This window comes from Nematolebias whitei, chromosome 6 (assembly GCF_014905685.2).
Source record: "Nematolebias whitei isolate Nwh7 chromosome 6, NemWhi1, whole genome shotgun sequence".
NCBI classification, from domain to species: domain Eukaryota; kingdom Metazoa; phylum Chordata; class Actinopteri; order Cyprinodontiformes; family Rivulidae; genus Nematolebias; species Nematolebias whitei.
This window is the reverse complement of record NC_056503.1, coordinates 29,939,069-29,954,939: the sequence shown is the minus strand read 5'-3', so window position 1 is coordinate 29,954,939 and position 15,871 is coordinate 29,939,069. Positions and strand designations below refer to the sequence as shown.

Below are 15,871 nucleotides of genomic sequence, written 5' to 3'. Positions count from 1 at the left end.
CGCCTTGTGGACATGAGGTGGCCTCTACACCTTCTCTGTACACCTTTTATAAAATGCTTCATCAGCAGATGATTAAAAGCTGTTCTGTCTCCGCCAAACCTTTGTGACAAGAAGAGATGGCTGCAGCATACGTTTTAATTGTGCTGAATGCCAAATTTCTGTCCATCAGCTGCTGCAGAAAAGACAGCATGCCGCCTAGTGGATATGAGGTGGCCTCTACATCTTGCGGGAGACCCATCCTCTCTAAGCGGATCCGCTCAGCGGCCAGGCCCACCGATGCTAGCCTATTTCTGGGTAACTTCTGATCGCTCCTCCTACCTGGAGGAGAGCATCCTCCCTCCACGGCAGTTTCCATGGGCGCCCCGATAACAGGCGTCATAGAACCGGAATCATGGTGCAATCACGGGCTCGAGAGCCACCAGGAGAGCCGTCAATCCCTCCTCCTGAACTCGGTTCATAAACCGTAACATCAGAGGAGGTGGGGGGGAACGCGTAAAAAAGCGTTTTGGGCCATGGGCTATGAGCAAACACGTCCACCCCCCAGTGGTGGTTCATCTCGCGGGCTCAGTGAAGCCCATAGTTGACACTGAGCATTTTCTCGTGTCGCAAACAGGTCCACGGCCGCTTTGCTAAATTCTTGCCACGTCTGGGCCATCAGACCGAGGTGGAGGGTCCACTCCCCATGATGCGGACTGTCCGTGGCCATCACATCTGCCTCTTGTACAGAACACCGGGGATGGACACTGCTCTGATGGAGAGCAGATTTTGGTGTACCCAACACAGTACTTTTTTCATTCATTCAACCTTTATTTAAAAAGATAAATCACATTGAGCCTCGAAGACTTCGGTGAGGGATGTGCAGCTTGGGCTGAAAAACGAGTTATTCCACTGAAACTCGTTGTGCGGGCCACATTCGCTTACGACTGTTGGGCCATGCAGGCGTCTCGCCTTGTTTCGGAGCGATGGTGATTTTGAAAAAAACTTTTAAAGGCCACCGGCTCATTCGTGTGGAGTGTAGTGAACTAAGCCTCAGGTCAAAACCTGACCCTGAGGACCTTCGTGGGACAGGAACTGTTATTTCATTGATTTGAGTCCAGAAATACAAATTAAGCTCATCCAGAGACTTTCTAAGTGTGTCCTGCACTAATCAATTGAAAGAACACTCTCTTTTTTATTATCATTACTATTTTACAATATCTTGATAATCAAAGTGTGTTTAGTTCAAACCATTTTAAATGTTGAAGTGAACTACTCATTTTAAATCAACTGTGAAACAGTATTAATGATTTTTTTAATCCTCATTCAAAGTAGAAATCAAGTTAATGTCTGTTACAGAGTAATTATGCATTTTTTGATCTTCTGTCTGAAATGAGAAGGAGTGATGTCGGTCAAAAGTCGGAGACAGTCGCAAAGAAGTTATTGGAACGAACTGTCATGTTTTTAAATCTAGCAGACGGTAAACAAGAGAAGCTGGCACCTGTGAGTCTCTCATTTCGCCATAACATTTCTCTGTCTGTTCTTAAAACATCTCACTGTTTTTCTGACTTGTAGTAACCTCTTACGTCACTAAAACCACACCCCTGTTGGTTCTTTCAACCAATCAGGATTTCCCAAAAAAGGGACCGGAAGCGAACTCTTTAAAAAGTCGACACTTCCTAGTTCCAGTCAGTTCAAAGTTCCGAGGAAGAACAGAAGTTCTGGAGTTCAAAGTTCTGAGAGCAGAACCGAACGAAAGTTCTGAAGGGCTGGAGTTAGTTGGGAGTTCTTCCGAGTCTCGTGGGGATTATGGAATCTTCCACATCTGAGTGGAACTCTGACGGGCTCACAGCTCATGTGAGTCCACCCGGGAGGTGAGCGTGCTGTTGAACGAAGTACCGTCACTACTCCGGACGTTTCTCTGCTATCCTACGGAGACGCTGAAATGGTAACGTTGAAAGAGAACTCTACACCGAAGCTGAGATATCTTCTGCAAGGTAAAGAGTCGATTTCCACTACCGAAGTGTACCGAGGGTGAGCTGGGTTCGGATGGAGGGTGCCGTTCGTTATCAACACATTTTCCCTCACACATCTTTTCTCTCCATTTAAACTCCTTCATTTCCCATCTTTAAAACTCTTCTATCTTGCCAGTAATTAATCCAGATATTTTCAGAAATGTCTGTTGTAATTAGTTGCAAGTGAGAAATCATGGCCGTATGATTTCTCATTGTAAAGCTCATTAATTAAGCTGTGTTAATTGTAATCAATCTGCCAATTAATGTAAATGTGTGATGTGTTTTTAAATCGTTTAAATTAAACGACCCACTGTTGTTGGTGAGTCAGAAATTTAAACACGTCTCTGTCCACATTTACTCCACAAAGCACGATATGACTTAGTCCAGAAAAATGAAAGAATCCGTTTAAATTAAGTATAATATCATGTACTTGAACTAGTCCAGATATTATAAAATGTAAGAGAGCACCCCTGAGCTGAATCCATCTCTCGGCTCTCTCATTACAGGAGGATGTGTGGAGCCGCTGTCAGGTCATCCGAGCTGACAGACTGGCTAAAATAGATTTTTTTTTTTAAATAGAAACTTTAAAACATCATAGAAATGATGTTTTATTTCAAACACTCGTGTCATCTTCACATCCATCCCCGCAAACCATCATTTGAGTCATCTCCCCCTGAGCTCTGTGGTTTGTTGTCCTAGGGCGCCAGCTGTTGGCAATCTCCAGGAAAAGCTGAACTTCCGGATGCCAAGAATGTGACGGGCGGGGCTGGCGTAGTAGAGCGGGGAGGCGTTGTGCAGCCGTGGATCATCTTGAAAATGATCCCTAGTTGATGAGGGCCCTCCAACAAAAAAGCTTTCTGCAGCTCCTCTGAGAGGAAGGTGGAGTGACGGGCCAGGTGGACCTCTGGGAAACCTCGTCCTCCGGCTGCGATGCGAGACCGGCAGACAACAAAGAGCGCACCGGTTGAGGATGACGTCAGCTACCTTGCATAGGGAGCGTTACGTCTCCTCCCGCCTCTTGAACGTTGTACGCCAACAGCGTAACGTGCTGTTCGCTGCGGCTGCCTGAAGCGCACGCTGGTGAGCTCGGTTGGAGAGCGACGTCACCATCTGGTTATGCTTACCCGGAGGCGCAGGACGCTGGTCCAACCTGGACATCTTTGCTACGAAAAAGCCTCCGTCAGGCTCGGCTCCAGGGGGGCACTGAGGGAATTTCCGCTCGGTGAAACCCCTCCACTCTGGTCATGGGTGCGGATGTGGGAACCGGCGCCCTATTCTACCAGGAACCGGCTGCGACCTTGTCCCAGTAGGACGTCACTGCTGGGAAAAACGAGGCCAGATGGGATCAGGACGGCGAGCCGGAGTGGAGCCCAGAAACCTTCCCGCTAGATCATCTGATCTGGGTGGGGAAGGAGAGGGATGGAAAAGAGTCCCTTCATGTCAGCCGCCTCCTGGATTATGCCGGGCAGCTCCAGAGGAGGGCACCGGTGGCTGGGAGCGGTGTGGTCGTCGATGCGAAACAAGGTGAGTGGGGGGGGAGAGCATTCGCTCAGCCCCCTTCTACCGACACTACGCTCTCCAGGAGGGAATGAGCAGCGGGGCGCTGCTGCTGACATCGCCTGTCCCGGAGGAAACAACCGATTCACTCAGAGAGTCGGCGATAAGAGGAAAATTACAAGATGGCGTTGTCCAGCGTGTGGCGACCTGCCACTGAGAAATACTCCTCGGCGCTTACCTTGAAACAAGACTGCTCGTCTGCTTCTCCTCGAGGAGGAGAACTCACTGGGACGACAGGAGGTTGACGTGGCGGGCCACAGGCAGTCTTAACAAAGGTTGGTCAAGCTAGACAACTTTCCTTCTTTGTTCTTCTGACAGTGCTATTAGCTTGCTGAAGAAAAATGGGAGCCGATTACCCGCTCTTAACATAATTTATACGGACCAGGTGGGCATGGACTAAATTTTTCAGTGTAATGCTTCGCATGATGGGATAAAACCCACCAGCGACAGCCTTAAAGGGCGAAGCCTATACGAAATATAATTATACACTTCAGTAATATAAAAACTAGAAAGCATAGTTTCCTCAAATGACTGGGGTGGCTGGCTTCCATATTTATATGGTGGTGGCTATCTTGATATTTGACTTAGCAACCTAATTTTTGATAGTGACCTTTCTTACACCTAGATGCAGTCACACAGCATAATGGAAGTTGGTGCGTTGCTTATCATTTTGTTATCCTGCTCACAAGGTTTACATATATAAAGCTTAGATTCATAAATATATCGGTAATTGCATGGGTGGCTGTCCTATGTTACATATTTGAAACAGTATGGCTGCCTCATATTTGCGTTGCATATATGATGGCAGCCATCATGGATTTTTACATAGCAATTGAGTTTACGAAAGGAATCTTTCTTACATCCAGATGTAGCCACACAACAAAATGAAAGTTTGTACCTCACTTATTTTTCAACTTATCATGCTCACAACATGCAAAGATGGGTGGACAGACGATATTTCCAATTCCCCCTCTTCGCTCAGCGACAAGGGACAATAAACAGAAGTCAACAAATTACAAAAAAGTATTTGATTTTTTTTAAACTAGGTATTATACCACTTGTTTACATAGACTTAGACTTGTACTGCAGCCAACCTACAGGAGGCGCTCATGCTGTTTCTGGTTCAAGTACTGTAAATGCTAATACAGTAGTCCCTCGTTTATCGTGGGGATTTGGGACCACGCCCGCCTCCCTGCAATAAGTTAAAAACCGCAAAGTAGGGATACAGTAGTCCAAGTTCAAATTCAAGTAAACTTTATTGCCATTATCATCTCATGTGGTACATGAGATGGAACAAAATTATGTACACAAGTAGTAGTAGTCAGTAGTAGTTTATTTTAGTATTTACTGTAGTAGTAAGTAGTAGTTTATTTTAGTATTTATATACAGGTATATATTAAGGTGTTTTAAATCCTTCCCACACTCTTCCAATGTCCCTAACAATTTTCTAAACTCTAAACGCTCTAAAAGAGCACAGCATGTCATGATCTCAGCTCTCTGCCTCCGGCTGCTCTCTGCCATCTACCAGCGCTCTTGGCCACGCCCACTTCTCCGCTGCAGAGAGGAGAGCTGACATGCTGCAGGAGAAACTTTCTCCTGCAGCTATAGGCTGCACACAGGTTCAGCAGGTGTTAAATAATTTAAAATAGTTTATTTTAAATAAAAATGTAATGCAGATCGTGCGGCTCATCCATCAATCAGCCAATTTTGTGTCATGTCCAATCTTGCTTCAAAAAACTGGGATAGAGCGATTGCGCGAAAATGAACCATGAAGTAACAAGGGACTACTGTATACCTTATTCAGTGATGAAAAATGATTTTGAATACCAGAATCAAAACAATACTGTTGTGTTTTATTTAGCCATACGGTCAGAGTAAAGATAAGTCAATATCACATTTAATTCTTTTTAGCAGCCTTCTTGATGCACCAGAATGCAAATGGTACAAATCCAGTGCAAGACTAAAGGTTGGTTCAAGCAACATGACACTGTTTGTCATTATATTTCTTAAATTACAGATTTTTTTTAGAGGCTGCATGGTCACAATTTAGCATTTTGTTTTTAAATCACGCATGATTTTAGTTACATTTGATGCTCAAACGTAATTAGTACATGGGCAATCTGTGGTTATACCTGAGTGTAGACTGTTGAGACGACATTTGTGGACAGTTTGAAGATAGCTTTTCCTCCATCCACCCACTTCACATCAGCTCCATTCTGTATAAAGGGCACAGCTGGAGTTTGAACACCAGAAACATGATTGTGCCTCAACACTGATCATTTTCCACATCTCATACATTAATATTTTATTGCACAGCTGCATTTTCAGATTTTTTTTTCTACCTACCTTTAGTCTTTATTAGTCTCACCTTGGCATTGCTGGTTTCTTTGATGCTGAGGTATCCAGGTGACAGGTTGCAGGAGACGGGAATGTTGAACTCTTGAGATGACATGCGCCCTTCTTTCAGTATTGGCAGCCAAGAATAACCCACTAAAAAAAGAAAACATTTTCAAACCAAGTCTGCAGAACCAGCTATCACACAGTCTGGCTCAAAGATGTTTACTGTCTTTACCTGGTGTCTCTAAGGCCTCTTTTCTCTTAGAATTAGTCTTAGCGTTGATGTCGCAGGTGACGTGGTAAAAGGAGAAAAGTACATGGTGTTTTTCATGAAGTTGGATGGGAAGCTCAATCTTCACCTAAGATGATAATAACAATATAAAAGGCTGTAGATTAAACACATACTGAAATGGGGAAAAAAGGAAGGCCCATTTGTATGATGACTGCTGAAATATCTTATATTATTTTCCAACTCACCTCGTCGTAGAAGTCTGGATTCTGAGAGTGATGCAAGACTGTAGAACAGGCTGTTGTGGTGAAAACTGGTCCTCCTGGTTTGCCATAGATGCACTAAATAAAACAGAAATTCCCATAAAGTAAAACCCTTAACTAGGGGAGATCAAATAAAAGCCTATTTGCATTTTCGTTTCTTTGAATAATGCTCTACCTTTAAAGGTTTAGCAACCTCATCGTCTGAGCTGCGAAACTCTACATAGACTGCAATGTTACGAGCCTGCAAACAAGAGAACCATTGTAATAATAATGAGTGAAGACATAAAAACTGAACAATAAAAACAGGGAAAAAATGGCTGGTAGCAATTAAACTTTTTATCAACATTAAGGCAGGAGTTCATTTAATGATACTCACCTTGGCAAAGCTCTTCTGACTGTCATACTTCAGGTGTTTGGGGTAGACGTAGATGTGGTTTCTGTAAACGCGATGCGGTTGGGTGAACTTGGTGGTGTCCTGGACAAACTCCTCCACTTCCACAGTGGGTTGGTGTTTGCTCAGCTCTTCAAAAGGCTTCACCGGTACATACGAAGAAGTCACACAGTCTGCAAGACAGGTTTTTTTTTTGGAAAAAAGAGTCAAGAAAAGCAAAGAGGCAGGCAGTGGAGAGGTGTTTGCTTAACACAACAAACATTTTCATTCAACCTTTATTTATACAGGTTAGTCTCAGTGAGTCACGAGTACTCATTTTCAAGAGAGACCTGCACATACTGGGATGTATGTATGGTAAGATGTACATACTGGGATGCTCCATTGGGACATAGTCCAATGCAATGTCTAATGTCCCAGGTACAGTCTGCAGTTTGCTGTTCTTCTCAGCCCTGCAAAGGCAAAAGTTGGTACCATAATTAGACGTGAACGGTGCATTATCTTAAAGACATGCATGAGAGCTAACACAGAAGATATTTTACCTCCTGTACTCTGACACCAACTTTATCAGGTCATCTGTGGAAATCTTGTTGCTCTCCTGTTTGAAAAGAGGTGAAAAGCGAGTGTCTCGGTCCAACGCTCCATGGCTGTCTTTAAACACAGACCTGTCATAGATATATAGGCACATCAAATTTTACTGTTTAATAAGACAAAAACCCATGAAGGGAACTAGGTGTGACATTTTAAAATAAGCCTTTGACACCCACCTGACAGACCATGCAAACGGCATACGATACTTTCCAAGCTTGCTGCAAAATTGTTTGTTGGATTTTAAAGTCTTCTGCACAGTCTGTTCGAAACACAAACAAAGAATGTTGGCAAAAATAGTTTATTTTACAAAAACAAAAATGTAAAACTTATACTCTTGAACATAATGGGATGTGATCAGGCCCGACAGACTAACAGAATCAGGGGGTTGTTCAACACTGTAACTCTGGCAGCAGGTTGAGTGTCTGCTAATTCACTTAGCTGTTTAAAGAGGGCCCACATGGAGCTCTGCCAGCAGGGAAGACAAGAAAATGACTTGGATAGGATCTTGGAATAATAATTTTTTGCACTATCCTGGCATCCAGTGAAGAAGATAAACCCTGGCTTTACAGGAAAACCATTTAGCAAATGTCAGTCTGAACACTTTATTAGATCAGGCCAATTTCTTCTTACAATAAACATCTTAACAGTATGTTTTATGGACTGTGTTTCACAGCCTGATGCGAGATAAGACACATGATCATCAGTTGGTGACTCCCCAGCCATAATTGGGCCACAAGATCTTTCTGTTTGGTTCTTAAGGAAAACCAAGTTCACAGCAATCTGTTAGCACTTAAATTATGTGTTCAAAATGACTCTATGCTAATTAGCATGCCAAATTTTCGCTCAATCTTGTAATTTTGCTTGTGTTTTCTAAGGTTAATTAGCTGTAGTGGCCCAGCCTAAATCATGTTGTATAGTGAATGTCATCGTAATTCTCTTGGTGACATTTTAGCGAAGTGTTGTTGATGAGCTATAGAAATACATGAACAAATATGTGAGAATGTATCAAAGCATGTTCAAACATTTGTAATACTGATGTAACAGATGTCATAAAAAAACAATTCCTTACTGACCTTGCTGGAGTCTGCATTCTTGATGTAAGGTTCAGTGCCAAATGCAATATTTCCCATCAGCACCTTTTCCACTTTTGCCACCATGACTATATCTGTATGGGGGTTGGTCACTGAAAAAATGGCCTGCATGAAATCCGATAAGGAGACATATTAGAATCAGAATAAATCCTGAATAAAATGAGTGCACTGATGAAGGAGTTTTCTTATACCTGTTGGGGAAAACACAGCCACTGCTCCAAGTCCTGGCTGAGGTGACAGTTGCCTGACTTCTTCTCAGCAGGCAAGCACAAGCCGTTCTCCTGAGCTCCGACCCCCGTACCTGGGGCCCCCGTCCTGTTGGCGCAGCCTCCGATCATCTGACGCACCGCTTCGTGGTTAAGGTCTACATGGAAGTCTGCAGAAACCTTCCTTCCTTCTCGAACATCCATCAAAGCCAGCGATACAAAGAAGGGTTCAATCTACAGGAACAAAATTATTTCTATCAGTCTCCATGCATTTACTGTGACTGATTTAACACCAGATGCTTATTTCTTCGCTCTCATCCTCACATTGGTGACTGGTCCAGTTTCACTCTCGCTGACACATGCTTGTAGCATAAGATTGAGAGACTTGCAACTAATCATGAACCTTCTGCCCAGCTTCTCCTCAAACGGACGCACTGGTGTGCTGTCGGACAATGAATTTTCAGTCCGCGGGCTCCTCAGAACCTGCGGTAAGAGAAACACTGTTCACTTTGAGAAGTGCATTTCTTTTTTAATTCAAGTTGGACTCATAAACCATAACGTGCAGGAATGTGTCAGGTCAGTATTTTGATGTTTCAATGGAAATAATGTAAACGTAATTTTACAGGAGTATCAGGATCCAGAGAAAACAGATTCAGCCGCTCTTCTCTTCTAGCAGAACGAATTCTCTCATCTGTCTCAGAGATATACTGTAACAGGATGGACATTGGGGAAACAGAAAGATTGTCAGAATAAAACAGAACCAATAACCACTTTAGTCTGTAAAAAAAGGTTTCAATACAACAAAACAGCAAGACTTTACTTTTCTGACAATTTATGTACGTTTGAGAAATTTATGTTTTTCACTTTTCGTGTTTCCAACCAATGAATCAAACAAATAGTAGTCTATGGTTCCTTGCACATTTTTCTTTTCTGAACTCATAGAACTGATATAGTTTGCTGTTAAAGATGGCAGCAGGTTTTGTATTTTGATTTTATAGCTGTTTTTAGCAGTATGGGACTTGTTGAAAACAATATACATCCCATATCACAATTTTAAAACATAAAATACAGACACTTTCTGTTCTGTTCACAAACCATAGAAAAATATATTAAAATACTGCTTTGGTTAAGTGGTGTTTAATGTCTATGTTTCTTTCAGACAAAGAAAAATAAGTAAACATACATAAATATAATAATTATAAGTTTCTGCAGAAACAGTGAAGGTCTAGCTCCATTCGTAAAACGACAGCAGTGGTTTAAACCAACCTTTGCCAGCTCTGGATTGATGCCATTTTCTGTAGTTTCATCATTTTCCTGCAAACAGCAGTCACTCAGAGACAGGTCGAACACATCTGTGAGGAGAACAAAACCCAATCAGAACTCATGAGAGTGTTTTTATAAGTGACCACTGCCTTTACTGAATGGATCCAAGCAAAGTCTCTTAACTACGTTCAGCTGGAAACTAAATACCTTCTGAGCAGAGCCAGCACACATATATCCAATTAAGAATAAAATATGACTCCAGTTGCAGCGTTTATGTATATTAAGGTGTGCTGACCTCCTTAATATACCTCTCATGTTGCCTTGAGCAAGTTCACAAAAAGAAAAACATGCTGTAAATAAAATGACTTATTATTGGTAAGTCAACACACACCCGCTGGCATGATTTAGAGGTCTGCTAACAGAATGTCAGATCCATGACGGCCGAGGGAATTACATCATTCCTTCACTTTTCACTGTGATCTGTCAGTATGTCATGTTATGTTTCAGGCTGTAGACCAAAAGTTTGACCTTTAACTTACTTAATTTTAGGGTTTTTCTACACACGAATCATTTCTGATGTGCAAAACAAAAGCTGGAGTCACTTTCAGGTCTCATTTCCTAAAAATGAAAATCCCCATCAGGCTCATGTCTTCATGATAAATAGTATTTAGCTAAAGCAAGTCAAACAAAAAGAAGAAAATAAACCCTTTGTAAAGGACGCAATGTTTTTCCACGTGTTAGAATCAAAGAATGATGCCAAGTTTTCCTTTTCTTAACATTTTAAATGGCAACTCTTGTAAATTGCTTCACTTAGTTTTGCTTTTCGGATTTCTATTTGAACACACATCATAGACAGACTTTATTGCACGCTGTAACATCTCACCCTGCCGATGCTCAGTGAGGTCCACACTCTTGCGGTCAGGGGCCGGCGCCTCATGGGGACTGATCTGTAAGATACGCGTCAAAGTGCTGATCCACTCCTCCATGTCTTGCTCGCTTTCCGCGGCCAGCACGAAATACGTTGTGACTTCATTCATCTTCAGCTCAAAGGCGTGTTTCCTCAGGCGATTATTCTGTAAAGAAGATTTTCAGTCATCCAGGACATGATAAATTCAAAAAGGTTCACAACAAAAACAACTGGACTTTATTTGTAACAGAAGTTTCACTTCTCATTCTAGGAGTTTTCTCAATTCAAAGAACAGAGAGTGTGGGGTTCAAGTTATAAAGCTGAGCTAAGCTAGATACATATGCAGATTGCCCTATCAATCCTCACGAATGAACACCTATTGTGAGGACTGACAGGGAAACCTGCATATGCATCTAGCTTAGCTCAGCTTTATAACTCGAACCCCACACTCTCTGTTCTTTGAATTGAGACAACTCCTCGCATGAGAAGCGAAATGTCTTCTGTTACAAATAAAGTCCAGTTGTTTTTGTCTTGAACTTTTTGAACGAAGGAAGAGCAGGATGATGTGCTAACACAGCCAGAGTGTGGTTTATTTTGTGTGTCAGGTATTGTGATGTGACACCCACCTGTACTACACCTGTGCATGAGTCAAGGAAGATGCAACCTTTGGGTTCCTTAGAGATCTTTTCATCCTTGTAGAAGTTCATGATGTAGGAGTTATCTGTCAACTGAGTCAGCTGGAAGTACCTCCTTTTGAATGACTGCACACACAGAAAGATTGTTCAAATGATCTGGTTTTAAGTTAACAGAAACTAATAGTTTTATTTAACAAAGCTCATGTAGCCCTGTCTAAAATATTCATTTCGGACTAATGAGGCTAAAATATAAATAGTATTACTGGAGTTAATAATTGTTAATGTGTTAATAAATATATTAAAAACACAATAAAAACTAGTTTATTTTAGTTAAAAGTTGTTCATAAATAGTAAAAAAAAAAACGCTTTAAGCCACCAAAGGTTTTTGACATTTATTTTGAGTAAAAATACTGTTTATTTGCCACAAGTTTGTTTGAAACGTGCATCTCAAAAAACGTGCTCTGTTCACAACGTAACTTGCTGTGCTGTCAATCTTGTATTTTCTTTTATTTCATTTGTTGATGTAACCCTTATTATTATTAACCCTCTTATTGTGCTGAACTTTTCTTACACCTGTCTACAGCTTTTGATACCGTGGATCATGACATCTTGTGTCATAAGCTCTCAGAAAGTGGTTTCTCAGATCATATCATTGGTTGGTTCTCTAACTATCTTTCAGATTGGAGGCAATGTGTTCAACATAATGGTACTTCCTCCAGTTATTTAACAGTCAAAAATGGTGTACCACAAGGCTCAGTCTTAGGACCTACCCTCTTTACAATCTACATAGGTAATGGAGGTCAGAGCATCCCTGATGCATCCTTACATTTCTATGCTGATGACACAGTTGTTTATTGTTGAGCTAAAACAGTTTCTAAGGCTTTTCAGCTTTTGCAACCCACCTTCGACATCATCCAGTCAGATTTGTTCCATCTCAAACTTGTCCTAAACATCGATAAAACCAAAGGGATGCTTTTTTCAAACAGAAAGTCAGTCCCAGCACTTCTTCCTCCGATTTTATCCTCAAATTTTTTTAATTTTTAATTTTTTTTTTCATTTACCCTTTATTCATACAGGTAGTCTTATTGAGCCATGATAACTCATTTTCAAGAGAGACCTGCTTAGGGAGCAGATGGGGGTTAAGGGCCTTGCTCATGGGCCCAGAGTAGGGCAAATGAGGGTGGGGACAAGTATGGGTGCTTCATCTACCTCACCCACATTTTTGATGATGTCGGTACCGGAGCTTGAACCGGCGATCTTCCGATCACAGGCCCGCCTTCTCTAACCTCTGCACCACCACTCCCCCAAATGGTGTCCCTATTGAGTTTGTCGATTCCTATAAATATTTGGGTATCTTGGTCGACTCGCATCTCTCTTTTAAGCTTCACGAGAAAAACATAGTAAGGAAACTGAAAGTTAAACTGGGTTTCTTTTTCAGAAACAGATCCTGTCTAACTCTGAATGCTAGGAAACGCCTTGAAACTGCGACTTTCCTTCCCTCCATTGATTACGGTGACATTATTTACATGAACGCTTCTACAGGCACCCTGAAGATGCTGGATGCTGTCTATCATGGTGCATTAAGATTCATAACGGGCTGTAATTACCATACTCATCACTGCACTGTGTATTCACTGGTTAACTGGACATCATTAACTTCATGCAGACTCTCTCACTGGTACATTTTCATCTTTAAATCGCTTCTTGGTCATACATTCCTTCATACATCTCCTCCTACATGTCTCTATGTGAGTGCAGCTACAGCGTGCGCTCTCAGGACATTATTACCTGCAGTGTTCCCTCAGTGCGGACTGAACTAGACAAAAGGGCCTTCTCCTACTCTGCTCCTGTTTCCTGGAATATCTTACAAAAAGATCTGAAGCTCTCAACCTTGACTTTTCTAAGTGGCTTTAAACATCTGTTAAGTTCCTGGCAAAAACCAACGCAGACATGTTCCTGTTTTTAGTTTTCTTCACTGCCTCATAAGCTAGCTGTTTTTTCGCTACTTTTCCTTTTGATTGTCCTCTTAGTTGCCCTTTTATTTTAACTTGTCTTAAAAAAAGTAAATTTGTACGCATCTTTTATGATTGTCTATTGTTGTCTTTGTTGTCCACTGTTGTCATCATTCTTTGTTAAAATCAGGTCTCTCTTGTAAATGAGTCCCTGAGGCTCAATGGGATTAACCTGTCTAAATAAAGGTTGAATAAATGAAAATACTCGAAAGTCCAATCTCGTGGGAGGGCAGGATCTAAGTGAGGCAAGTAAAATGGTCATCTTCGCCTGCAGGATTTGACAGATATGCTGTAATAGAAAGAGGCTGAAAGAGCTAAGCTAAAGGGAAATGATCACTAAATACTAGTGGACGCACTATTTTGTTTTGTACAGTTTAACCTTCTGATGATGGACCGAGAGGAATTCTCTGGACTCTTCTGCTGTGGATTGATGGGTCAAGTTGTGCCAGTGTACTTTATGTACCTGTAGCCTGTGATGCAAAGTAAATTCCAACTCAGCTGTCGAGTGGGACCCGCATGGTCAAGGACAAGGCCTCACCCATCCCTCATATCTAAGAAAACTCAAAGGATTTGTGAATAAACTAAAGCACATGCATTTATTTTCTGTTTGGTTTCAAGTGAAGCGACCATTTGTGTTTTTGGGTCACAAAGAACTCGAGCAACGTGTCAGGCCGGCAACGTTTTTTTTTGTTGTTTTTTTTTTTTTTCAACAAAATACTTTATTATCTAAATGGTCAAGTTCTGAACTGAATATAAAGGGAAATTATTTTGCCAGAATGTCATATTCTGTGTTTTTTGTTTGTTTGTTTTATTAGTTTGGACTGTTACTCCTTACTATTTCACCTGTATTGGACACATTTTAAATCTTATTTAATTGTCATTGTCTGTTCTAATAATATATTTTATTACTAAATTCTTATTTTGATGTAAAACTTTTTGAGTTGTGTCCTAATTTTATTATTACAGGTAGGCGTAAGGTTTAAAAGCTGAAATTCATTATCCTTAGTGAGATTAAAACAAAATAGCTTAAAACTTTTCCGTTTATTGGAGGCATCGCAATAATTAAACATCATAAATAAGTATTAAAGGTTAACACCGATATTAATATAGTATTTGTTTCTCCTGTTTACCAGTAAGTGTTTATTAGTGACACTCGAACTTTCCCCCGCCCACAGTACAAACTTCACTTTGACATAGGCTTAACGTCCAGCTACTTGGGTTGGGTGCTACACTTAGAACAACAGTCGTAGTTATTTTTTAGTTCAGTGTGGCCTGAAGTTAACTCAGAACTTCAAACGGTAGGTGATGTAAAGGCTTTAAAATGACAATATCCCTGCTTTGTTCAATGAGAAAGTGTCAGAATTCAATCTCAAACAAATCTCAAGAGTATGACTAGATGTGAGGATGAGGATGACAAGACAGGGAAGAAAGTCGAACGTTTCCTCACCCGGACAGTGATGCTGTTGTTGACGGTGCTGTTGAAATTCCCTTTGTACAACCACCCTGACTTAAACACGCCAATCCCTCCACCTCCGCCTCCACCCACACCCCCTCCCCCCTTGGACGAGGACAGAGAGGTGGTATCCTGTAAAAGAAACGTTAAATCAGAGATTACCTGAGATTTCAATTTTTCTTTTTTTTTTTTTAAATGCCAAAATGCAGCCGATCGATACAGAAAGAGACTTTCTAGTCTGTCCGTTTGTCACTGAGATGAACTTAATGAACCATTTCCTACTGACTTGTTGATGAAGTCATAAATCTTCCAAAGTATTTTTTCAGCTGTTCCGCTGAACTCAAACAGGAGAGTTGGGATGTAAACAGAAAAGAATATGGTCATCACTGACCTCATCTTTATCCACATCTTCATAGTCGATCTCAAAGGAATGAGATGGCAGCTTCTCTGCTTTGTACAGTTTTCTTGAAAGGAATGGGAAAAAAGGACACAATGTTGTTACAGCATGGCTTTCCAATCATGACGTACCCAGAAGAAGAGTATTTATATGAGAAACTGATTAACGTGTTCAATCAGAGTGAGGCAAACAACCGGGGGAGGCTGACTCTGCTCTACGGCTCTCTGTCAGGATTCAACAATAGGCGGTTCCTTCTCGATCCCGCTCCACTGATTTTTATAGACGAACCCGTCTTTGTGTGCGAGCTCAGGGGGAAAATGTCTTTGTGTGTGTGCTGTGAGGTGCAGACAGAAAGGCTGCAGTCTGTGGAGAAAAACATTGGAGCCTCCCTCTGCTAAATGCAGTAAAAAAAACTGTCCAACAAAGTCTCTCGCTGGACCACGCTTGGAAGCGTAGCGGTGACTGCGGTCCAGCCACTGACATTTTGGCTTGCAAAAAATGGAAGACACTTCGCTCAAATCACAGCAGTGACAACCAGCTGTAATTCCCCC

At 41.5% G+C, this 15,871-nt stretch overlaps 1 protein-coding gene across 1 annotated transcript in view; it reads right to left on the bottom strand.

Annotated features, from left to right (window-relative positions):
* dock10 (dedicator of cytokinesis 10) overlaps positions 1-15,871 on the bottom strand; it is a 107,871-nt gene that overhangs the window by 40,199 nt on the left and 51,801 nt on the right. Inside the window, exons 5-22 of the mRNA XM_037677796.1 lie at positions 15,315-15,387; positions 14,918-15,055; positions 11,450-11,584; positions 10,800-10,989; positions 9,920-10,005; positions 9,277-9,360; positions 8,978-9,136; positions 8,639-8,887; positions 8,430-8,552; positions 7,533-7,615; positions 7,308-7,430; positions 7,138-7,217; positions 6,754-6,941; positions 6,553-6,618; positions 6,363-6,455; positions 6,121-6,244; positions 5,917-6,038; positions 5,681-5,764 (exon numbers count right to left, since the gene is read on the bottom strand). Of these exons, the coding sequence (XP_037533724.1) occupies positions 5,681-5,764; positions 5,917-6,038; positions 6,121-6,244; positions 6,363-6,455; positions 6,553-6,618; positions 6,754-6,941; positions 7,138-7,217; positions 7,308-7,430; positions 7,533-7,615; positions 8,430-8,552; positions 8,639-8,887; positions 8,978-9,136; positions 9,277-9,360; positions 9,920-10,005; positions 10,800-10,989; positions 11,450-11,584; positions 14,918-15,055; positions 15,315-15,387 (2,200 nt within the window). The remainder of the gene's footprint in view (positions 1-5,680; positions 5,765-5,916; positions 6,039-6,120; positions 6,245-6,362; positions 6,456-6,552; positions 6,619-6,753; positions 6,942-7,137; positions 7,218-7,307; positions 7,431-7,532; positions 7,616-8,429; positions 8,553-8,638; positions 8,888-8,977; positions 9,137-9,276; positions 9,361-9,919; positions 10,006-10,799; positions 10,990-11,449; positions 11,585-14,917; positions 15,056-15,314; positions 15,388-15,871) is intronic.